At 39.9% G+C, this 25,840-nt stretch overlaps 2 protein-coding genes across 2 annotated transcripts; one reads left to right on the top strand and one right to left on the bottom strand.

The window, feature by feature from the left end:
- Positions 1 to 5,411: 5,411 nt before the first annotated feature.
- On the bottom strand, positions 5,412 to 10,502 carry LOC125878878 (ADP-ribosylation factor-like protein 4D). Its single transcript, XM_049560348.1, has 2 exons — positions 10,058 to 10,502; positions 5,412 to 6,450 (listed from the first exon to the last, which is right to left on the bottom strand). Exons 1-2 carry the CDS (start codon positions 10,499 to 10,501, stop codon positions 6,286 to 6,288), a joined length of 609 nt encoding a protein of 202 aa, XP_049416305.1. The 5' UTR covers position 10,502; the 3' UTR covers positions 5,412 to 6,285.
- A 7,953-nt stretch (positions 10,503 to 18,455) lies between these two features.
- Positions 18,456 to 25,738, top strand: LOC125878884 (coiled-coil domain-containing protein 200-like). Its single transcript, XM_049560358.1, has 5 exons — positions 18,456 to 18,506; positions 21,889 to 21,981; positions 22,949 to 23,015; positions 24,795 to 24,874; positions 24,997 to 25,738. The coding sequence occupies exons 2-5, from the start codon at positions 21,907 to 21,909 to the stop codon at positions 25,021 to 25,023; spliced, it is 249 nt and encodes an 82-aa protein (XP_049416315.1). The 5' UTR covers positions 18,456 to 18,506; positions 21,889 to 21,906; the 3' UTR covers positions 25,024 to 25,738.
- The last annotated feature ends 102 nt before the right edge of the window (positions 25,739 to 25,840 follow it).

Below are 25,840 nucleotides of genomic sequence, written 5' to 3'. Positions count from 1 at the left end.
AATGTATCTTTTTATTTTATTGTATGCTTTTAATGTGCTATTTATAACAAAATTTTATATTTTTATATTGCTTTTGTAAAAAGGTTTTTAGGTTTCAGTTGTTTGCTTTCAATATTTATCCAGGGTTCTTCAGCTGTGTTATTAAATGCTGTATTCTGATTGGTCAGTTGCGGCATTCAGCAGTCTGACATTACTGTGTAATGGCCGTTGCTAGTAGCAACGGTCATTACACAGTTACTATGTAGCCCAGCGTTGCTAGGGACGCTGTCCTGCAACACTGCAGCTGTCAAACAACTTCCGAGGGAAAAAGCAAACAGAAGCGGCTGATTTTAACATTTCTTTTAACTTATTTGGAGAGTAGCTACAAGGATTTCGAGGAATGGGATGCTGCTGAAGAATAAGAATACAGACTTTCTCTGCCAAAAACAAATGAACACGGATTTGAATACACACTCTGCAGTCATGCTTAATGACATTTTACACGAGTTTTATTCCTTGGTTCAGTCCACTAAGCCTGGGTGAGTACAAAACTTTCACCAAAAGTTGTTGAATCCGGTTGGTTTTAATGCACTTCGCGGAGGCAGACAACATTATTTATTTAACTTATTTAACCTCAACTGCGTGTCGGGGTTCTATTCCCCTGTCGGGAGTTATTTTCCCAGTATTCACCAGCTCATTATACATTATCCCTTACGCAATCTATGTAGAACATCTGTGAGGCATAATAATACAGTTCTAAATTTGGTAATTTAAGACCTCCTTTGGTTCTTGGATTTTGAAGAAGAATTCTACTCAATCCATGTGCTTTATTAGAGCTGTCTTAGACCAGACAAAAGAGGTGAGTAAGGTGTTGAGTTGGACTGTTAGAATGTTTTAGGGGGGATTAATGGTATAGTTTGGAATATAAAAAGAAATTTAGGCAATCATATAATTTCAAACAGATTTATCCTTCCAATTAAGTTTATGGGCAAGTCTAACTGTCTATGCTATTTTTTTTAATTCATTAAGTAAAGAGAGAAAATGATCCTCATATCATTGTGTTTTTTCAAAGCTTACAGTACAGCCTGGGTATTTTATCTTTTTTTTTTTCATTTAAAATTCCTAAAATCAATTCGCATTAATTCATTTTTTTTCGTTATTCATTTTATAACCTGATACTTTAGGAAAATCCTCTTTAATCTCCATTACCTTTGGAAGAGATGTTTTAATCTTAGTTAAATATAACATCAAATCATCAGCAAATAAACTCAATTTATATTTTCTTTATCTATGATTATGCCACTCACTTCTTCTGTTTGTCTTATTTTCTAGACCAAAAGTTCAATTGCTAAAGCTAATAAAGAGGGAAATAGCGGCCATCCTTGTCAAGTGCCTCTTTTTAATCTCAATATCTAAGATATAGCTCTATTAACATGAACCTGTGCTGTTGTTTTGATCATTTGATCTTCGGGAAATTCATATTCATTCATTCATTCATCTTCTAACCGCTTCATCCTCTTGAGGGTCGCGGGGGGGCTGGAGCCTATCCCAGCTGACATCGGGCGAGAGGCAGGGTACACCCTGGACAGGTCGCCAGACTATCGCAGGGCTGACACATAGAGACAAACAACCATTCACGCTCACATTCACACCTATGGACAATTTAGAGTTACCAATTAACCTAGTCCCCAATCTGCATGTCTTTGGACTGTGGGAGGAAGCCGGAGTGCCCGGAGAGAACCCACGCTGACACGGGGAGAACATGCAAACTCCGCACAGAAGGGCTCCCACGCCCGGGATCGAACCGGCAACCCTCTTGCTGTGAGGCGAGAGTGCTAACCACCACACCACTGTGCCGCCCGGGAAATTCATATATTTCTAATAATTATAATTAATAATAATAATAAAGATAGGCCCATTCCAGTTGGTCAAAAGCTTTATCTGCATCAACTGCAGTGTCAAATCAAATTTTTGCTTCTTAGCATGTTGTCTTAATGATACACAGATTTTAATATTGGTTTAAGACTTCTGTTTGGTATTCAATTCAATTCAATTCAATTTTATTTATACAGCCCAATATCACAAATCACAGTTTGCCTCACAGGGCTTTACAGCATACGACATCCCTCTGTCCTTATGACCCTCGCAGCTAAGGAAAAACTCCCCAAAAAAACCCTTTAACGGGGAAAAAAAACGGTAGAAACCTCAGGAAGAGTAACTGAGGAGGGATCCCTCTTCCAGGACGGACAGACGTGCAATAGATGTCGTACAGAACAGATCAGCATAATAAATTAACAGTAATCCACATGACACAATGAGACAGAGAGAGAGAGAGAGAGAGAGAGAGAGAGAGAGAGAGAGAGAGATGCAGGTAATGACAGTAGCTTACAACAACATTATTGAAAGTAATAATATTATAGTTATAGTTCTGGCTACTGTGGTACAATATAGCCAGTTTGAGCACCTTCCATTGTAATCTTTTTGTATCCATACAACTAAATGCAACATCACACATCTTTTAAGGTGAGACTGCTAGAAAGTGTGAATCATTACACTCATTTGTACAATTCATCTCACTACAATGCTATGCTTTTCAGTCAGCCCTGGAGCATGCCATTCAGCTTTTAACCATTTCTGCCTTTAGATGTGTTAGAGATCTTTCTTACTGGTGTCTTCTGGTGTAATTCTGTGGATGAATTATGCTACATAAATAATTCTTTTCGCCTTCACTGTTTCATAACCACTGTTACAATGTTCACAAGATTATCAAAGAAAACATGTCAAAAGGAATACATTGGGTGTCTACAAAGACAAAAAGAGATTTATGAACCTTCATCTGCATCCCTGCTGTGGTATCAGTACAAACAGAAGCCCCTCCTGATGTCATGGAAATGAAATATGAGCAGACTGTTGTTTTACACTGGGAAGAACCCCTCCAGAAGGGACTCTGCAGGGCACAACCACCTCAAACAGACCAGAGATATGAGCCAGAGCACTTGATACCATTAAATGGCAGCATGAGAGGGGAGTGAGATGAGGCGCAGAAAGAGAGAAAGGTTAGAACAGAGGTGTGTGGGAGAAATAATGGATGACCCACTAACGAAACTCTAGCCTTAGGATACTGACATGAAACCTGTTTATTCCACATAAGACAACAAATACTGCCATAGAACATCAGCTGTTTGCTTCAAACTTCTCACAGCCACTTTGTCATTAATAATGTATGCGTTGAAATGTTAAAATTCGAGGGGTGGACAATTAAAGGCCACATCTGAATAATCTTTTGCTGCCTCATACAGTAGCCTACATTATATCATCAAAAAGGTCTATGGTTGAGCTTTGAATTGTATCACGTACAATTTACCTACTGACTTATATCACTGGCAATATAATTTATATGTATTTGCATGATAAATATATATGTACGTATGGATTTTTATCATTAAAACACATTTCTGATGCTCCCAGCCCCCACAGGTATTGTGAAATGGTGCGGTCCATCCGACAAAGGGTTCAGATCATGATTTGATTTTATGATGTAAGACCTTGCAGTGATTTCCTCAGTCAGTGTTTGTTTTTACTTTTCTGTAATCATTCATTGGACCCCCAAGATGGGTGTGGATGGGGGGTCCATTTTGGAAAATGTTGTCCCCCTTCCCACATTTCCTAATGGCTGGCCTGTCTGTCGCCATCTTGGATTTTTTGGAGCCATATCTGTAACTAACCAAACTAGCAGCTAGCATTAGGGTTAGCTGAACCCTTTGCTCCAAATATGGTTACTTCTTGCTCTGAAAATCCAAGATGGTGCTGACCAAAATGCTGAGCTCGGGGCCTCGAAACAGTAGACCATAAACCAGTGGGAGACATTACAGTTGCTACATCTAAGCAGTAGATGGTTAACTGTGATAATGCTAATACTAATTTTCACTATTGAAAAACAGTCTGTACAAAATGTACTTGCTGGAAAAACTGAACGTCCAACTGATTAGAGGATCTTTTAGACCAACCAAACACTGAACAAGACTTTTGAGGAAACTATGACATTTTAAACTTTGCTGCATCAACTATGACATTTTAAACTTTGCTGAACTGTAAACACACTGAATTTGCAACAGTTATACCTACGCCTGTAGACTATTCTGTGAATCTTTAGTTACGTTACCAAACCAACATTAGTGTACCAAGCTGTAAACATGTTTATTTCTGCTGTAGCGTTGGGCATATTAATATGGGGGTCTATGGGGATTGACTCACCTTCAGAGGCAGTTTTAAGTGGCCATCAGAGGAACAGCAGTTTTTGGCACTCCTGTGTTGGGTTCATTTTTTAGCTTTGGAGCTTGAAGCTTGGTGGTGGCTTGAGCATTTACAAATATTAATATTGATATTGATATTAATCAACCAGTTCAAGTGCTTGACAGTTTTTGAAAAGGCTGGTAATGAGACTGAGTTCAATTTTTGTCACATTGAAAGATCAAGAGTTAACTTTATGATAGCCTAAGATATTTGTCCGTTTTCTTTTTTTCTTTTTTTTTTTTGGAAGGAACCAAAAAGGAACCAGTATGCTCGGAGCAGAGATGGTTTTAGTTGACTAATGTATGAAAAACATGCCACTGTAAGAACAGTGGTTACATAAGCTTCAAAAGCAGCCACAACTCGTCCACGCGACAGTGACGGTCCTCAACTGACCAATCATCGGACTGCAGTGTTTCTACCTTTTCCACCTTTTAGTACCAGATCTGTGTGCTAGGTACCCCAACAGAGGGGTGACTAAAAATGGGACTGTAAGGAACCATCCACACATCCACAATTTTTCACATTGGAAACAGATAAATAACCGTTCCACTGTGTACTGAACTATAAATAAAATGTATTATTATTATTATTATTATCATTATTAAACTGAACTGCAGTTCAAAGCAGTGAATCTGCACCTGAGTACCGGTCCCATCTCAAGCACTGTGATGTGTTCATGTCAATTTGTCCCCAATATGCAAACAGTGGTGGGGATAAAACAACAGCTTCAACATTAGATTTTTAGAGACATTGTTTAATGGCCACTGGATTTTTTTCAGATTAGGCAGGTAATGTATTTCCACTTCTTTTTCCCACCCCCTCACAGCTGTAATTATGTTATGACCTGCAGATATGAATCACTAACCAGCATGCTGATGACGTCCTGGCAGTAATTGTTTCTAGAGAACAGCAGCTGTGTAGAATGTGGGAGCGCTGTCGATCTGTTTAAAGGCATGTCCTGACAACACTGACTATATCATTAGTGCGCACCTATCAGACATCATTACACTCTCACATCTCCCCTAATGCATCGTGACATCGAATCACACACCTGCAGCTCAGGCTAGCCGAGGTCTCAGCTACCATAAGTCAATGTGAAATGAATAAGGTAGGCAAAATGAAGACAAGTTTCCAGCAAGTAATGCCAAAGTTGCTCAATAATTTATTCAGGTTAACATTTTACAAAACAAAATGTACACGATATAAAAACAATTTCTTGTTTGAACTTACCAACCAACCATTCAACAAACCCAGAAATACACCCAACTGTGACAAGCAAACAACTTTGGTGAGGAGTGAAAAACAATCTAAACCTGCACAGCTGAATTCTGCAGCCTTAATGTGTCAGTCCGTAAATGTCACATTTGTGGCACATGTTAACTGTAGTCCCAATGACATACCTAACTGAACATTGGGCAGTTTCTAACCTAGAATAATAACAATGGTCTTCTTTTGATCAACAAAAGGGTTGTCTTAATATTCCCAAAAGGGTATGTGGGTGAACATCATGCAACATAAAAATATGGGGTTAAGTGTGACACTGAAACTTGAAAGGAACAGGAACGATGCTTGGGCCAGGCCTGCAGGTTTCTGTTGGCACTACAGTTGTAACAAGTAGTGGTTGGTACAAAATATCCTTCAATGCTGGAGTGAGTGCATCAGTGATTGTTAATCATATATTGCACAGGTTTTCCTCTGTTGCCCCCTCTGGAGCTTTATGTCTCTCTGCTGTGCTCCCTTAAGGATAGGACGTGAGGAGAGGGAAGACGTAATCCCAAACGTCTGCCAAAAAGTCTCATGAGTGAAGGAAGGTGTTAATATTTGGAACAGACTGTTGAGGCCATCGTCTGAACTTGGTTTAGACATCCCAACTTGTCTGAAGGACTGACAAGCTTCTCTCTGGTTTCACTTACCAAAGTTCCAAAATATCACAGACATGGCTGCTGAGAAAGTCCACAGACAAGAATGGTTGCAAAGTAAACTCTATCCCCAGCACAGCTGCAACTCTCTGCCTCATCTCTTCTTCTTGCTGTGTCGGAGCATCTTCTTCCTCCTCAGGATCATCTCGTATAACTTCTCCAGACCCGGCTGCAGGCCCTGACCATCCAACGCAGAGCAGCCCTGTGTGTGGTGTAGCGTCGATGAGCTCAGCTCATGGAGAGCCAGAACCTTTTCCACCTGAAACACAGGAGACACAAGACATGCTGTCAAGTCACAACCTGACACTTATTTTGGCAAATCTGATCACCTTAAAACCATAAATCATTGCCAAACAAGTCTTTCAATGATACAGACTGTTAACTACTGTTGGTTTCTATAACATGACAAAGATACTCTGATCAGAGTCCATGTACAGGTACATAACAGGTTTTGTTATTTTTCCAATAATGGATCTTAAAGCATGATTTCATGCTCATAAGGACAACTCTGGTGATATTTTGATACAAAGCTCCTAATAGCTGCCAAAATTTAATCTGTAACTGTCATAGATCAATGAAGAACTAATACCAGATGAGGTTTAACAAACCTTTTTAGGCAGCTTTATGCCCTTTTCCCTATATGGAGGACACAAAATGGGCTCAAACTTATTTAAGATCAACTGGAGCTACTTCTTAGTTGCCACAAAATGTTGACAAGCAAAGAGGTGATACAAGGACCCATGAAATTTGGACAGTAAAGGCCTGATTGCTCAGCCTGTTCTCATTACCAGGTCGTCAAATATCCAACACTTCGTCATACCCTTTGGCACAGCTGAAACAGATAATCCGTGGTTAATGTTGTGAAACGGTGGGGGTTGGGTTTAGGCAACAAAACTACTTGGTTAGGTTAAGAAAAAAAAACATGCTTTACCCATGTAAAAATATGTATATTTGTTACCAAATGAAGTGACATAAATACAACATGGTTGTGACACTTTGCATTAAAAACAACACTGGTTTTTGGCTTCACATGGGGCGTAAAGTGCGGCCTCCTGGGTAATAGTATGATTTTGTTTGACAGATCCACCTCCCCTCCCTCTAAACCTATGGGCTCTTTTTCACTCTTTATACCACATCAGTTGCTCTCAGCATCAACTATTGCCGCAGACTGGTCTATACTGAACTTAAAGCCCGGGATGACTCATAAAGACACTAAAGGGTAGGGGTAGGAATTGATATTATCTAGGGATGAGTTTTGGCCGATACCAATCTGATCCAAGCGCATATTATACATATTCACTTATTTTGTTGTCAGTCATGTTAGAAAAGGTCTGATCAAGCGATATTACTCTAACAAGAACAACTACTTAATCAGGTTAGTTAGAATGATCCACAATAGTTGGTATGAGAAACTGACCTGTTTATTGTTAAATAAACAAACTTTAAACTTGAACATTAACATTAAATAAAAAATATAGCTGGTTTGCTTTGGCTGCTTTGGCCCCTTAATAAATAGAAAATAAATCAACACAAGAAATCTTTAAAATGTCTAACACTGAAATTAAAATAGCAGCAAGACTCCACACACTTGTGCTTTGGTCCCCTAATAAATAAAAAATAGATTAACACCACAAGACATTGTTGACATTTAACAAACAATGCAGCCTTTCCTTTTCAGTTATTTTTGTAGTGTCAGTGCCAGCCTGGTGCTACTGTTTCCTGTGTGTCTGCATGCTGGCCTGGTGGATTGATAGTAAGAGCTGGAGCGGATCACTGGAATGGACTGCTTGAATCGCGGAGCACTGGGCTGGCCAGAAAACCTGGATCGGATTCCATGAAAAACTGGATCAGAGTTCTGGACTGGCATTTTTCCATGCAGTCCGATCCGATGCCGATACACAGTTTTTGCTAATATCGGCGGCCGATATCGATCCAAATATCGGATCTGGACATCCCTAATATTATCACGACACTCAAGTCATGATACAATATTATTGCGATTTTAAATATATGTTGTGATATGCTGAGTATTGTGGTATAATATATTGCGATTTCTTTTTATGTCCCTGAAGGAAAACTTTGGTGACATCTCTTTTCTCTAATGAGATTAAGTTTTCTGCCTGTTCATCTCACCTCAGCCATTTTTTGCAGCAGCAAAATGCATCTAGTGGACTAAAAAGCAACTGACTATTGATATTATTGACTAATATTAATAATTTATATGATAATTAGATTTTGAACTGTTGGCTGGACAAAACAAGCCATCTGAAGTAATCGATTTCAGTGAACATGTCACTATTTTGACATTCTGTAGACTGAACGATTGAAAAAATACTCGACAACTTTATCAGTAAGAATAAAAATCGTTATAGCTCTACAGTCAATTTTCTCAGTAACACACTACAAAATGACGGCTCAGATGCTAATGCAGTGTTGGCAATTATTTTGTTTCTAAAGGGAGAAAGGCAGCAATATTCCTGGTTAACAATGTTCTACTATATGATGGTTTTAATCCCTACTGGTGCCATGATCATCAGTCCTCGTGAGAAAATCATCTGGCCAACACAATGTATTGCATCATTCCTTTCAAACATATTTCTACAAGGATTTTTAAGCAGGCTTACTTGGTAATGAAATATTCAGTTGACAGTCATCAGTATATGGTCATTGTGGATGGTTTTTTTTTTGTTTTTGTTTTTACAAGGCTTTGGAACACCCGCCAACATTTTTCATTTTCCAGCTGTGCTGCCACTCCTGGTGAGTTGAGTAACAAACGCACTGTCTATCTGCAGTGACCACCATCATGTCGGGGCTGATTTATATTGTAGCACGTACAAGGCCACACCATTTTAAAGGCCCAGTGTATTCTGAAGTGAACATGGACAGCAGACACACACTCTGCTTTGTTTAGTCTGTTATTAGTTTTGTTCATATAGCTTTTGTTTATGCATGTGCAGTCAGTACAGTTCATCCCTGCATATAAACCAAGCATCTATGGCGGCTTGTGGACTTCTTCATAGAGACGTACAAAGACGGTAGCACTTCATAAAAGTGTAACTTGAGTTTTACCTTGAAGTCAAACTCAGTAATGTTGCAGTTTCCATGTGTTGAATCAGTTGCAGATAAGTTTATCTCTGGCTAGCCATTTGATCTTTTATTAGTAAAAGCCAAGAACACCATGATGTAAAACCTTTCAAGACCTTTCTTGAAAATCTATCACTCGTGGATCTTGCTTGGTACTGGGGCTGCATGATATATAAAACAATATCATTGCGATTATTTGCACAGATATTGCGGTATGACTTGCGATTTTAATGGGAATGGGAAATTTGGCATTTCCTTCATACAAATATAAATATGATCACGCTGTGATTTTTGCTGGGGTCTGAACCAAACATGTCCTCTTATGCCATTAATGATATCTAGGCTGGGGAATCTCTGTAACACCACAATGCTTCAATTATAATGGGATGTTGACACATTTTACCTTCATCAAAAAACTGGATCCTATACAATTTGTATATTGAACTCAGCCATGTTGTGGTTTTGATAAATTTTTTTTAAATAATTGTGCAGCCCTACATGATATAATTTGAATTTTTTGGCTTTTAGTGCTAGTATGATACTCAAGCTTTAGTTCAGATACCAAAGCAATACTTTGACTACAAAAAAAATCCCAATTTCGTGAAAACACACATCACCATTTACCAAAGCCAATACTGACATCTTGTCTTTTCCACCATACAGTTGAAAAGCTTAAGACACCCAGTCTACAGTTAAGTAATATGAAATAATATGGACTGAAGAAGCTACAATAGCTAAATCAGCTCTATACAATACCAAGCCATTTATGTGACAATAATTACCTCTGAAGCTGACATGGCTCCATCCAGGTCCTGTTTGTTTGCCAGAACCAGCACAGGCACCCCCTGATTTTCCGCTGATCGGGTGATCCGGTGGAGCTCCACTTTGGCCTCCTCCATTCGCTCTGCCTCAGCGGCATCCACCACGAATACCAGTCCGTCTGTCCTCCTGGTGTATGATTTCCAGAGGGGCCTCAGTTTGTCCTGACCGCCGACGTCCCAAACCTGGAACATGGTGGTGTTGGTTTTGGAGTTCCCCATGGGCACTTTAATCCGCTCCATGTTGAAGCCTTTGGTGGGGATCGTCTCAACAAACTCCCGTAACTTGAGTCTGTAGAGGAGCGAGGTTTTCCCTGCAGAGTCCAAACCAATCACTACTACATGTAAAGACTGAAAGCTGGGGAGGAATGGGGTGTTGGGGGCAATTTCTGTTAACTGGTTCCCCATGTTTAAGCAACACAATTATTTCCTTTGGCAGGTCTTCTCTTTAACTCCCGATCTTGTTGTTTCCCGTAACTTGAGTCTGTAGAGGAGCGAGGTTTTCCCTGCAGAGTCCAAACCAATCACTACTACATGTAAAGACTGAAAGCTGGGGAGGAATGGGGTGTTGGGGGCAATTTCTGTTAACTGGTTCCCCATGTTTAAGTCCTGTAAAGTGGAATATTCCCTCTAAAGATTTACAACACAAAATTATTTCCTTTGGCAGGTCTTCCTTTTAACTCCCACGATCTTGTTGTTTTCCTGAGCCCTTGTCTAACTTGCTTTCTGTGTCCTTGGCAGCAAAAAAAGTGTATGTCTGGACACTTTGAAGGTGGCGGGAGGGACAGGGAGGGGTCGTTTGGCTAGAGAGCAGTTCACACTCCTGGCCTCACTTCAATGGCTGGTGCAGGGTGATGAGGGCATAGACTTCTGGCTGCAGTCTCTGAGGACATGAGATAAAAAAGGAGAGGGGGAGGAAAACATGAGTCAGCTATCTTTACAGGGGAACTGGGCTGTCAGTAATTAAGACTAGCTGAAACTTAGTGCAGCCCCAATCCACTATCTCTCCATGAAGACAGAACAGTACACCAAAGCCACATTTTTTCACTTTGGAAAAAACTGCACATAGAATGAATAAAGGCTCCAGGGTTAGTGCGTTTTATAAATTTAGTGTAACAATTATTTATATCCAATTATGTGCTTGATCAAATATGACTACAGTGCTAATTCCATGTAAAAAAAAAAAAAAAAAAAAAAAACATGTTAAAAAAACTTGTGTTGTAAACTGCTGGTAATCTTTTGTTCTGACAGGGTGCTCAGTAAATGGTGAGGCATTGTATTTGTACGGCAGAGAGCAGTGTCAGCAGATGTTGTGTTTTCTAGCTGTCTCCTGCACAGAACTAGAAAAAACAGATCAAATGGAGGCCCTGCTCTGGCTTTTGGTGGCGTCAACCAACGCTAATGCTGAGTGAGTTAGTTACCCAATCAGGCACAAACGTTACAAGTCCTGGTTGAAATTCGGTTAGAAACACAGCCACAAAACCGAAGCACAAAAGAAAAAGTTCACATGCATTCAGACATTTCTGAGCAACTGTAGTACAAACCAATAAGTTACAGTTTAGTCAGTAGCCTAAGTCTAATTCGGTAAAAAGTGTATAGTTCTTCTCTTTGTGCTTCGCGGCGGAAGGACTCAAAGGAGCGGAGCCGCCGGTCTAATCACAGACAGCCGCTCTACAAAAAAGTCAACACACGTTTAGGTTATTTGGATTTAATGTTATTATTTCTCACCTGTCGGCACTTCCAAGCTCTTAATTATAGTTGACATTGTTGCATTGCGACGAGTGTACGAACAGTATCCAAGTTTCAACAAAACAAAACAAAAATAATCACGATATAGTCCTTTTCAAAGCTGCGCCGGGCAAATCGTGTGTGCGCGTCGCGTTGGTCCAGAGACGACTGGCAGTGAGAGAAGTAGCGCCGCCGCCGAGAAAAGCACGACCAACCCCCCCGCTGCTGACGTAACAGCAGCAGGAGGGGGAGAGAGCGAGAGGAGCGGGCACAATGGAAGAGAGATAGTCGTCTGCGACATTAGGGACTTGTGTAATCATTTAAATATACTTTATTTTGAAGCACAATTTAAAATGCTGTTTTTGAATTTGATTTCCCATTGCTGTGTTTGTATGCATTGGTGGAAGAAGTAGGCTATTAATTCCCTTTACCTGAGTTATACTAGCAATACCATAATGAAAAAGTATACAACGTAAAAGGGCCCATAGGCCCATTCAGTGTTATCTAATTCTGTATAGGTGATTATATTTTCATCCAATCGCCAGACAAAATGTTAGCATTTTACATTTCTGCAAATCACAGATATGTTGCATTTGTACATTATAGCAGATATGTTGAAACTTTAGTTTCTAAAATTGCTGTGGTTATTGTATGCTTATGTTTTGGCACAAAAAATCTTTGGTTATAGTTAGGGAAATATCATGTTTTGCCTTTAAAATTATCTTGTTTGGCACCACAAAAAGTGCAGAAAGAGCAGCAACTAAAAAAACACCCATGTTCAGCAGCACAAAAATGCTTGAAAGCAGTGTCAGGTCACTAAATACACATGTTCAGCAACACATAATCTGCTGCAAACACCGACCACCAGTCATTAAAAAACAACAGCTGTTGTTGGTCTCAAAAAAATGGTATGCAGCTAGATGTTGCACCATCCACCATCCTCGTGATGACAAAAACCCTTTCAAACACAGATAACGCTATAGGGCCATGACGAAGTCCCTTCTTTATGCTGCCTTTGAATTTTTACACAGAACCAAACAACGGCGGCATCTTGCAGTGCCAGTGTTTGATTTTAGGCTGCATATTATTGCATATTATTTTGATAATTATTGTAATAATTGATATTACTATTGTAACATTAGTATGTAAGCAGCGTTTTGATGTTGCAGCATTGTGGAGCTAGTATTAACCTTTTTAAATTCTGCTTAACAGAAGAGGAGTCTTTCATGAGCGAGTTGAGGGGCTGTAGCAAGTTCAGACATGTCTGTAATAGCAACAGGACACAGAGGACTAAATGGCAGAGATTACATTTACAAATTTGGAAAAATTAGTGTTAGGGAATTTTATGGATACGGACACAACCGAGTTTTGATCATGTAAATACCTGTGTTGCTGTGGTCTCACATTTTCATGGGAACTGTACTTTTTCTGCGCAATGTACTCGTTACTCTTACTCACACTCAGAAGATTTCAATTTCTAATAGCAACTGCTGCAGTGGATCTGATCCATCCTGTAAAGTAAATCCCAGGGACACAGATTGCATTGAGAGAGAAGCCAGCCCTGACATGATGTCATGACTTCAGCTCTCTCGTTGTACAATCCCTGTGCACAGAGACAGCATCAACAGCAGCTGTGGAATAAGTAGAATTAATAATTATGATAGGAAAAAGAAATGTTGCTTCTTCTCCTCATAACAAGACATGTTCAGATTAGAAGGAGCTATAATGGCCAATTTTAAAAGGTTTCATCCTGGTCACAGCTGGAGTGCCGACAGGTCATCATGGGTCAATATGAGCCATCTATGACATAATGGCTCAGCTGTATTGATTTGCATGATAATGGTCTTCGTTGTCCTCTCCTGATACCAGACACTCATTATGGTAACAATGTGTGTGTGTGTGTGTGTGTGTCCTCTCCAAACACAGCAAGTCAGTCAGCCTGGCTCCAGTCAATAGGTCATTACTTGTTTCAAACACACACACACACACACACACACACAAAATAATTAAGACATAATATTTTATCATTATTGTTTGGAGCTGTTTGATCCTATTGTGGAAATCAGTCCTGATGGTCCTGATTTTAACAAGATGACCCTGCTGTCACATTATTTGTAAATTCAATGTAAAATTGATAGTATCAGCGTCATGGAAGGTTCATATTCAGATGTGTGTGTATGTGTGCGTGTGTGTGACAACCTGCCAAACTGTTATCAGCTGTGTCAGGTGTGACTAGCAGGAGGATAGATACAGTACATATATGTAGACACACACACACACACACACACACACACCTGAATATGAAGCTTCCATGACGTTGATACTATCAGTATGCAGATTGTATAATTGTCGTGTCACCTCAGCAAGCATCATGTTGTCCTCTTTAACTCATGGTTGTCCCACAGGAGTGGGTTTTGTCTGTCAGTACTTTTGAAGTTGAGAAATCAAAATAAGAAAAACTGACAAGTTCCATACTTATTCAGATAGTTCTCAGATAGTTCAGATAGTAATCATCATAACTTAGCTAATATTTCATTTAATTTAGGACAGAGTAATTCACAGCTGTTTTATGTTACAACATGTAACACAAATAGGTAAAGATAATTCATAATAAAAACAAGGTTAAGAAAAACATGACTGTATTTATCCAAGATAGAAAAATGTATTGTTTTGGTATTGTTACTGAAACTTGGGTTTGAGCTGTTGAGCTGTCATTCAGTTGTGAGTTTTTGGATTGCATAATTTGTTGCTGCTTATTTTGGCTGCAAATTACATCAAACCAGTTTAGCCATTACAAGGCTGGGAGGTTTATAATCCCAAATTACACAAAAATGGAGAGCGGCTATAGAATCATCACCCAGCACATTTATTTTCAGGGTAGAGCCAGGAGCTGTAAAAATCTCCTCTCTATGATCCAGACTGAAGCCATCTCCTTCCATTGTTACCTCTTTTGGAAAGATTATTCAGACTAAACTGCCCCCAAAACAACATCTGTGGTTTAAATGAGGGGAAACTTACCAGCTTGACCAAATGTTCCTGCCTAATAAAGAAGCAGCTTCCTTTTCTTTCATGTCCTTGTGCAGAAGTGGTTAATTTGCTTTCCTGATCCCAGAGCAGTCAGCCAGGCAGGCCATCATTCCTTATTGCACAGTGAAGTAGTGCACTCTGCTGTCCGCAGGAGGAATGGCAGCCCTGATGGGTGTTCTGACCAGACCAACCTTACAATGAAGTAAAAATATTTGGTGTTATTTATACATAGCTCCACTTTATGTTGTGTGTGCTTTTGATCTTTTCTTTGCTTGATATATAGCTTTAAATAGATTGTGATATATTATCATCATATCATTAGCATCAGCTCCAGGCTCCTGAAGTCCTGCACAGACTGACTGAGTGGGATAGTTGAAACCATCTTCAACTTGAGCCTGAGGCTGGGGAAAAGTACCACAGGTGTTGAAGACATCCTGCATGGTACCTGTGCCCAAGACTCTGCACCCCAGGGACTTCAGCAGCTTCAGACCGGTGGCATTAACATCGCACCTCATGAAGAATCTGGAACTCCTGGTCCTGTCTTGTCTCCGCCCAGCAGTAGGCCCTTCAATGGACCTGCTGCAGTTTGCCTACTGGCCTGGCATTGGGGTGGACACCGCCATCATCTTTCTCCTGCATAGAGATCTTTATCACCTGGAGAAGCCCAGAAGCTCTGTGAGAATCATGTTCTTTGACTTCTCCAGAGCTTTCAACACCATACAGCCTGCGCTTCTGAGGGACAAACTGGAGCACATAGGGGTGGCTAATCACCTCACATCCTGGATCCTGGACTACCTCACGGACCGGCCGCAGTATGTCAGGACCCAGGATTGTGTATCGGACTTGGTTGTCTGCAGTACGGGGGCCCCACAGGGGGCGGTGCTGGCACCATTCCTCTTCACCCTCTACACTGCAGACTTTTCATACGACACACCCACCTGTCATCTGCAGAAGTTCTCCGACGACTCTGTCATAGTCGGCCTCATCACAGATGGGGACGACTGGGAGTACAGAGAACTGAACCAGGACTTTGTGGACTGGTGCCTGAGGAACCACCTTCAGATCAATGTGGGGAAAACCAAAGAGTTGATGGTGAATTTCTGCAGGCGCAGACTCTTCCCCCCAACACCGGTGAACTTCCAGGGAAAGGACATTGAGATGGTGACATCTTATAAGTACCTGGGTGTTCATCTTAACAATAAACTGGACTGGACTGATCATATAACAGCATTATACAAGAAAGGCCAAAGCAGACTCTACCTGCTGAGGCGGCTCAGGTCTTTTGGAGTGCAGGGGGCACTCCTGAAGACCTTCTTTGACACTGTGGTGGCATCAGCCATCTTTTATGGAGTGGTCTGCTGGGGCAGCAGCGTCTCGGCTGAAAGATAGGAAGAGACTGGACAAGCTGATCAAGAAGGCCAGCTCTGTCCTGAGATGCTCTCTGGACTCTGTGCAGGTGGTGGGAGAAAGGATGATGACAGCCAAGCTGTCATCTCTGAGGACTAATGACTCCCATCCTTTGCAGGAGGAGATAAAAGCTCTGGAGAACTCCTTCAGCGATAGACTGATTCACCCAAAGTGTGTGAAGGAACGCTATCGCAGGTCCTTCCTGCCTGCTGCTGTCAGGCTACATAACCAGCACTGCTCACTTTAATCCACTGCTCATTATTATTATTATTATTATTATTATTATTATTATTTATTGCTGTTACTTGTATTTTTTGTACTTTTATTGCATGCCTAGTTTTTCAAGTTTTTTAAATTTTGAAATCTTGAATCTGACTCTTTCCCCTTTTCTGCTGTAACACTGGCATTTCTCAATTGTGGGATCAATAAAGGTATATCTTATCTTATCTTATCTTATTTAATATTAAATTTTTAACTCAGCTTTCCATAAAATTTTAATACAAGGTTTTTGTTTTTCATGAGGTTTTCTTTTTGACTTTTTTTCAGATGCCAGTTTTATCTAGTTTAGATTTTTTTGTTTTGTTTTGTTTTTCCCTGCATTGCTCTTCCCCTTATGTCCCATATCAATTACCAACAGTGTAATTATCCACAGTGTTTGTGAACAGGCACCTTATTTGACGGGTTGATGCAGCCTATGACTCAGGTATAAAGATATTATTGTTTTTAACAGCCCAGTCCCCAGAGGAAATTGTGGGCATTGTATGTTTCTACAAAACAAGAATACGTTACATTTGCATGTTTCATATATATCTTTCTAAAGTAATGTAGTATATGAGCTGACTTTGTCATTGGGAGGTGGAGGGGATGGTTGATGAAGTGACACCTAGGCAAGACACCCTTGCCAAGCTGCAGACCACCGTTTGAGACCAGCAAACAGCAAAACCAGTTGTGTGTTAGTGACCTGTTTCTTTTTTTTCCCAGTGGCTTATTGGACACCAAAAGTGGGTGTTGTTTTATAGTGACCCATTTCTGTTGTCCCGGCAGATTTTAAGGCATCAATTGCGGGTGTTTTTAGTGACCCATTACTTTTTTCTGAACAGCGTTTTGGCCACTAATAGTAGACCAGATAGTACATACAATAGTAGACCAATATTTTTTGGCAACCCATGGCTGTTTTCCTGGCAGCTTTTTAGACACACAGTGTGGGTATTTTTTAGCGTGTCATTCCTGTTTTTTCCGCAGCTTTTTGTGCCCCAAACATGGGTGTTTTTTAGCAACTCGTTGCTGTTTTCCTGGCAGCTTTTTAGGCACCAATTGTAGGTGGGGTTTTTTAGCAACCTGTTGCTGTTGTCCCAGCAGCTTTTTAGGCAACAATTGTGGGCGTGTTTTTATAGCCACCCATCACTGTTTATCCCGCAGCATTTTGGCACCAAAAGTAGTTGGTTTTTAGTGAATCCATTGCTGTTGTCCTGGCTTTTTGGTCACTAATAATCTTGCAGCTTTTGAAGCACTCATTGTGGGTGTTTATATAGCAACCCATCGCTGCTTTTCTACCGGCATTTTAGGTACCAAAGGTGGGTGTTTTTTAGTGACCCATTCCTGTCTTCCTGGTGGCTTTTAGGTACCCAATATGGATATTTTAAGCAAGTCATTGCTGTTTTTCCAGCAGCTTTTTGGGTATCAAATGTGGGTGTTCTTTAATGACCTTTCACTGTTTTCCAGGTAGCTTTTTCGGCACCAGCGTGGATGTTTTTAGCAAGTAATATATATATATAGTATAATTATGCACAAATGTAACATACCAGTGGTTTGCAAACTTACAATGCCAACATTTTTTCTGGTGACTGAGTTGTGTTTGATGTTGTTGTTGTTCATAAACTTACTGCTGACAGTATGCAGGAGTAATTCTCCTGAAGTTAATATCTGCTGTATGGCTATGGAAAATGCATGAGAGAGTTAATAAGAACATAAACCCAGGATCACACAGAGAATCACACACACACACACATCGGGAGGTGGGACCATTGTTAGCGAGCCACGGGGGTTGTGAACAATTATTTATCCTTCCTACCTTTCTGTTTCTCTCTTACAAAAGCTGCCCAGGAGAGCATTATGTTGCCTGGAAACTTGCCTGGACCTTAACAAGGTCAGAGACAGGAGAGAGGTAAAGAGAGACTGACACCTCAGCCTCCACCAGTCCTCCACTGTGAATTCCACAGCTGCTTTTTCTCCAGGTTTAAACACAGGTCAGGTGAGTAAATGCTCTTATGTGCTTGCTCATTATTTCTCAGGTGTCACTGCACTAAATTGTATTGACTGCTGACACATATTTAATTTTCTTTCAGCAAAAAATTGCATGTTTTATCTCATGGCCACGTGTCTTACCCAAATACATGATATAGAAAGTATAGTGTATTTGCAGATTAAGCAAAGCTATTCCCTTGACTTATACATTAAATTGTGTTAATTCAGACACCAAAGATCTTTGGTTACAGCTAGAAAATCTTGCAGTGTAAGCTGTGTGATTTGGAAGGATTGGAGAGTGAGTTTCTTCTGTACTCTACATACTATGATGACTTAAGAGTGTCAACTTTTCATGAAATGGATCACAAACAAATACATTTAAAGTGTATAGGTCATCAGAAATCATAAAGACTGTTTAATATTACTGTCATTATGTTTGCCATGAAGCAAAGACTGTCCAGTTAGGGTTTACTTTAATTTCCACAGAGGGTTACAATCCCATGATTTATGGGTTATATAAGAAACCAACAAAAACTTCTGAAAAACATCATGTGAAGTGATAATCTTAATTATTGGACTTTTTCATTAGAAAATGTGTATGTGCTGCATTCTGTATCTGGTTTATATGAAATGCAAACCCAAGCAGGCCAGGCATATTTAGATGCATGATACAGTAATTAAATTGAATAATCATCTTATTAATAAAATAAGTCAAAGTAGTGATTAGCTGTGATAGGATATCCAATGTGTGCCAGCCAGGTGACAGGAGTGGCACTGAGAGTAATACAGGAAGAGATCAGTAATCAGAGGAGCTGACAGTGGTTGGGAGTTACTGTATCAGGTGACTGTAATGTCAGATCAAAACCTGTAGACACAATGCAGTTAGATAGAGAGGAAGCAGCTGTACATCTAAATATTATTTTGGTACTAGAACAAAATATCTTGTATTGTATGTGGATTAAGCTACCTGCTACCTTTTGACATTTAAAAGCTGTTACCACAGCATCTACACTAACTGCTGCTGTTTTATCAGCTGAAATAGATTCAGTGTTGTACCAGCTACTTCATATGCTGTCCGCAATCCATTTAAAGTAATACACCTTAGGATACTGGTTTATTTGCAGCCCAGTCACCATAAGAAAATGTTGGTGTTCTGACAAATGGAGCTACCCGCTCAGAATGACCTACCAGTAGCAAAGAATCTATCAGAATGGACTACAAGTTCTATAAATGTAGGTAAAAGTAGAGCAGCTCATTCTGTCAGGTAGAAATATCTATCACAATGTGGTTAAAAGTAGAGTAGGCCATTACATAGGATAGGAATTATCCATCAGAATGTGCTACTACCTGTATAAATGTGGTTAAAAGTATGGTTGTGTCACCTGGTATGGTTTTGGTGGGTTTATTTCGTCACTTAAACACACCATGAATGAGCAGTTTGTGTTAGTAGGTCATTCTGAGTGGTAGCTCTATTTGTCAGAACCATGTGTAAGAGCCAAATATGTCCTTTCATTTAGCAAACATTAATTTTTATTTACCATGTGAGTACATGGGGTGACTGCGTGCTGGTATTTTGGGCTTAGTGAATAAAGGTCACAGGGACATTGTTGCCGCCAGGTGGCAAATGGTTTTTGACCGTTGTGGCACGGAAGACTGTTCGACATGCTGAAAGCTGTGTTTTTGGTTTTTAGGATGAAAATGAAGAAATGGACAATTATTCAACCTTAGACATGCTGGTCATTTCCTGGAAATTATTACAGGTCATTTCCTGAATGTAACACAACAGAGGGAAGCTGCGGTATTAACCCTGGGCAGGTTTCCAGACTATCAAAGGGCTGACATATAGAAACAGCCAACCATTCACACTCACATTCACACCTACATCCAATTTAGATTCACCAGTTCATGTAACCTGCATGTCTTTGGACTGTGGGAGGAAGCCCATGTACCCAGAGAAAACTCACGCTGACACGGGGAGAACATGCAAACTCTGCATGGAGGGGCACCCCCACTCCAGGGTTCGGACCCACACCAACTCATGTACAATGATGTAATAATGTGCGAACATATCTGTGGTTTGCATAAAAGTACAATGTCAGCATTTTTTTTGGCAATTGGCAACAATGGGACACAGAAAGCGGATTAGGCCATGTTGAACTGCACTTAGAGGAAATTCAGAAGGAGCTTTACAGTGTTACAGAATTAGAGGTCTCACACCCAACACCTTAAAGAGTCCCGTGATTTAGTGTTGCACTGTCATAAAGTTGGGGGACTTGGGAGAGACACATTCAAAACAGAATGGTTACAATCAATGCATCAGAGGCTATAAGACCTTATGTCAAGCCCCAAACACACTACATTCCCATAATACAACTCAATAGCATCTTCCCTGCATGGGAAATGCCACTGACTCCACATTATAATGCTCGCAATAATAATTATAATAATAATAATAAAAATCCGTCATGAATTGGAATAGTCTAGCCCAAGTCAAGATACATGTTGATGATCAATCTGTTCACAAGACAAAATGATGGATTGTATGTTTCTGCAACCCAGGGAAACGTTACATTTGTATATTATTATATAGTGGGTACATTAAACTTTATGTTTTGACACCACTGTGATGAATAAGTGATTAGGTTTAGGCACAAAAACCACTTGGTTATAGTTAGGTAAAGATCATGTTTTGAAATATGTAGTTCTGGGGACACTATCCCTAAAGATCGTTAAAGACTGTTCACCTTTGGGGCTAAAAAGCTGCCAGAAAATGCTGCAACGACTGCTGTTTTTGTTGGTCTGAAACAGCGGTGGTTTGCAGGTTAGTAGGTGTTTTGCCTAGGGGCCACGCCATCCACCATCTTTCCAGCAGCAGGCAGCATATTGCAGCCTCAGAGCCATATATTTAGCATGCCAAAGCTGCTCTGTGTCTGCTGGGTATGTAAATAGGCAACTGTTTGCTAACACATTAGCCTTATCAACTGAAAAGTTGATAATATGTTGGTGTTGTGTTTGAACCTTGTTCCCCCAAATGGCCTCAATACATGTTATTGCAGATATAAATACTCAATTTGATGTATATTGTATACTTTTTGTACATTGTATATTTTGTATATTCCACTTTCTTGTCTAATTTTTGAGTATTTGTCAATAGTGGTACAATAAGAGCAAGTCTACCGAAGTCAAATTCCTTGAATGTACACACATATGTACTTGGCCAATAAAGCCTATTCTGATTCTGATTAACAATTAGCATTTAGCTTGCAGTCCTGTTTTTATATACTCTGTGTATTATTCTTTTTGTGACCTAATGTGTGAGCAAACCATGGTTGTTTTTGTTCTTAACACAATTAACAAAGTCAATCATCCAGTGGTGAATACTCCTCTAGCTGCAGCTGTACATTGGGATGTCGGCAATGCACTGGGAGGCCAGACGGCGTCAGAGTGCTGTGGACCGCAGGATGGCCAGAGACAAACAACAGGTAAATAGCAACACAACCAGATCCTGTGTACCTTAGTGCTTCAATCATATTCTCCTGTAGGACTCATGCATTTGCATCTATGGTGATATTTCAAACAGTGAAAGTATTTACAGGAGTGTTGTAGTTATTAATTTAGAGTAAGTAATCATTTAACAATCTAGAACAGCATGTGCATCATTTACTGTTTGTGGACGATGTAGACAACAATTAAAAATGGAACTTCTACAGTGGGCATTCAATTCTTAAGATATTTCTTTCAAACCAGAGGCCTATAGACTGGTAGGTGAAAGGTTGATCCAGCAGTCTGTCTGGTCTACTTTATTATTGAACAACAGCAGGGCTAATTTGAAACTGAGAAGGGACATGTGACACCCCAGCATGGGGTCAAACTTGTTTCCTGTGGAAATCTGACAGCTTGTATCCTGTTGCTGATTTCCAGGATGTATTCAGATCAAAAACTATATTTGTTTTCTCAGTTGGATTTAGTAGTTACTCTGTTTCATTTTTTGAGACCTGAGTTAAGACGCATTGACTTCAATTACATATACATTTATTTCAAGATAGGACACTAATAGGCACTTGAAAGAAACAAATGAGAATTACAGTCTAGGAACCAAACAAATTGCAGTTTACATCCATCTGTCCAGACTCATATACAATATGTAGTGAAGACTTTGACGGAATTTAATAAAAAGTATTCTGTGTATTTTGTGACTAAACATGTGCTTCACACACATCTTCGACCTGGCAGCATAGAAGATCTTTACAGTCAAAACAGTTTCAAGATTAGTGTCACCAGTTCAGTATATGACCCAATGTCTCCCCTTCTGTTTCCATGATGCTGAATAAAATCCAGAAAACTTACAACTTACAAACTTACAAGCTTGCCATTTTCTTTTAACTGTGCTCTTTTGCACTGGTTTGCTGTATTTGGAGTGTTTACTTCAGGTTACCTCTCACTTTACAGCTGCTGCAGAGGGATTCTGAGACCAGCTGCAATGCAACAGAGTCAAACACAACACAGGAGCAAACAGGTATCACTATTCTTGACATGGATATATTCAGAATGCAGTTGGACAATGAAACATCTATCACCATTCATCAAAAAACGCAAGGTGTACTTCCTATTTTGAGAACAGCTTCCTTTGAGGATGAGCTGAAGCTGATCATCAAATACCTTTTTTCCACTGCAGAAACTCCTGTATCTATTACCATGAGCGTTTTTGTTCCACTGTCCTTGGGTTGCTTTGGGGACAAGTGTCTGGAACTTAATTTAAGCACTGCTCAGGAGGTGATACTTGATGCTGTTGTGGCCTGAAACAGGATTGATGAGTGCAGAGTTTGTGTAATTTGCTGAACAACAAAACAGTTAGCAAAAAGAGGCTAAACGGCTCTGCAGAGCTAAAGATCACAGCAGAGTTGGTGATAACTAGTGTTAATTTTGACAGCGTTTTAAGATTTACTCCTACTTTTGAAATGAAAATGCTCATTGGTTTTAGTCACATTTTAATCATTTTTATCCTTCATAGTTTTAGTCTAGTTGTAGTCAACGGACATTAATGACATTTTAGTCAACTTTTAGTTATTATGTTTATATATATGTTTTGGGGTTTTTTTTATCTTTAAACAAATCCAGTGAGGCTAATTCATGTATCAGAAATTAGAATCAAGGTGACAGGTTGTATAATTTTTTCTCCAACTACAAAAACTTTTTACACACTTACAAGCTGTCATTTCTCCAGCAGTTTTTGACAGGTTTAAGGGGTGGTGTACGAGCACACACTTACTAATCATTATGTGAAGAGCTCAACATCTCTCTATTTATGCTCTCAAAAAGTTTGACACCACAAATAACTAATCTGAAACAAGTAGGATTTGTGCTCAGGTTCATTGTAAACTCTGCCTTATCAACCTCACGGTTTAAGAAGCAGAAGAATAACTTAAATTAGGCTGGAATTCTTTCTTAATCTGCAACATGTTTGTCTGGAGGTTCAAACTCATGTCCTCTCACAGAGTTGGTGATTAAAACTAAACGTTTAGCAGTCAGAGAAAACTGATCTGAGTTCAGACTGTTTACTTACAGCACAGCTACACTCACAAATAACTGAGCATCTGCCTGTCGAACAGCATCAAACCATAAACCTGCTCAAGTCCAGACTGAGTGGAGTCTGCGGAGATCAACAGATGTGAAGACTGGTGGCCGGTGGCTCCTTGCTCCACTGCTGTTCAGCAGCTAACAGGTGTAGCTGCAATCAGCCACCGCTGCAGCTAACAAACTCCACAAATCCATTCAACAGCTCCACCATCCACAATCAGTTACACATGGCTGATTGTTTACTGCTGAATTACGGCTCACAACTTGCACCTGCGGCTGATGCTGATCCGCTCTGAGTGTTTTTGCTGGCTAGTGAAACTACTGTTTATTGGGATTTACCAGCCTGTCACTCATGCAGCATTTGAGGATTGCAACAAGCACCGCTGCTCTCAGCTTTCAATGTCCAGTAGCCCACCACTAATATTTTTGTCACATCTCATCACTGAAAATCAAACATAGATTTAATCTTAGTTTTTATTATCAAAATCTTCTTTAAGCTCATCATCATCTTATTTTTGTCATGGAAAAAAGGCAGTTGAAGAAAAATCTTCATCATAGTTTTAGAAATTAACACTGGTTATAATTCACTGTAGGTTTATCACTATGAGCCACACCCAGCGATTTCATCTATTGTTCACATGAAAGTATTGGTTAGTGCAGCTTTAAGCTAAGGGAGACTTACTAAGCCTGCATCCAGTATTTTATGTGTTGTTTCCAGTTGGAGGCCAGTGTCCCCACTGTAAGGGCAACCTAAAGACACAAGTCCATCACAGTGCCAAGGTCCCCAACAGATACTCAGTGAGTATGATGAATCAGCTTCTAGTTGCACAATCACCTATCTTAGGAGAGAACAACTTGCTTGTAAAAGCAGAGAATGTTTTTGAGTATTTTCAGAGGAGTAATGCCTGTTTATCTCACAGTCTTTACAGTACGCCCAGCAGTGGTGAAGACGAGGAGAAAGATCACTGTTCTCTGATAACCACACTGGATTACCGGACCATGTTTGGAGGCTCTGAATAGCAGCTCTGCAGTTGGTTTGTCAAGACTGCATCAGTGGAGATGATCAAATAAAATCACATCACATTTTTGGTCATATACACAGTCTGACATGTAGTGAGATTTTTTTTGTGCCTAGCTTGGGAAAGAAACTAATAAAACAAAATACTATACAATAAAATATTTTTAAAAAGCTAACATTAGGGGTAGCCTTTACTGCTGTTCTTCATCCTAGCTCTGAGTTTAGTCTAGCCTAGCATACCTTCTTATTCTCTCTTTGTGTTGAATGTTCTGTTGTTGTAGATTGGGTGTCTTCTCAGATTATAGAGGCTGCTAGGTTTATAATTTGTAGATATGGAGTCCACACATTTAGATAAAATATATGGCAAAGTAAGTACAGACTATTAGACTGATAGTCCAGTTTACAGCATTGAAACTGGCTCCCTCCCCTACTGTATTACACATGAGTTCTCTTTCATTAAATATGTGAACCTCAGAAACCAGATCATTCAAACTACTTGCAGTGGTAAACTGTTCCATGCAGCATCTGATAAAGTCTTACAGAACAAATATCTAGGGAAATCATAATTGTATCACCATGCCCTCAAGCATGCAGACTACCGAATTTCTCCAGTAACAGTAACATAAGGCATCTTGTTCAAATTACTACCTTATGTACTGCCAGCTCTACTAATGAAAGCTGCAGCCCTAAAAAGTCCTCACATTTGATTTTCTATAGTGTACCTACTGTATGTCAACTGTGTCTTG

Source organism: Epinephelus fuscoguttatus, linkage group LG19 (genome assembly GCF_011397635.1).
Source record: "Epinephelus fuscoguttatus linkage group LG19, E.fuscoguttatus.final_Chr_v1".
Lineage (NCBI taxonomy): Eukaryota > Metazoa > Chordata > Actinopteri > Perciformes > Serranidae > Epinephelus > Epinephelus fuscoguttatus.
Note: the sequence above shows the minus strand (reverse complement) of the source record. Positions and strands in the feature narration are given on the sequence as shown.

Coding starts and splice junctions, on each gene's coding strand:
- LOC125878878 (XM_049560348.1), bottom strand. CDS start 10,501: ATGGGGAACCAGTTAACAGAAATTGCCCCCAACACCCCATTCCTCCCC. Junction 6,451..10,057: donor GAGCCATGTCAGCTTCAGAG/GTAATTATTGTC, acceptor CCTGTGTTTCAG/GTGGAAAAGGTTCTGGCTCT.
- LOC125878884 (XM_049560358.1), top strand. CDS start 21,907: ATGTCGGCAATGCACTGGGAGGCCAGACGGCGTCAGAGTGCTGTGGAC. Junction 21,982..22,948: donor TGGCCAGAGACAAACAACAG/GTAAATAGCAAC, acceptor CTCACTTTACAG/CTGCTGCAGAGGGATTCTGA. Junction 23,016..24,794: donor CACAACACAGGAGCAAACAG/GTATCACTATTC, acceptor TGTTGTTTCCAG/TTGGAGGCCAGTGTCCCCAC.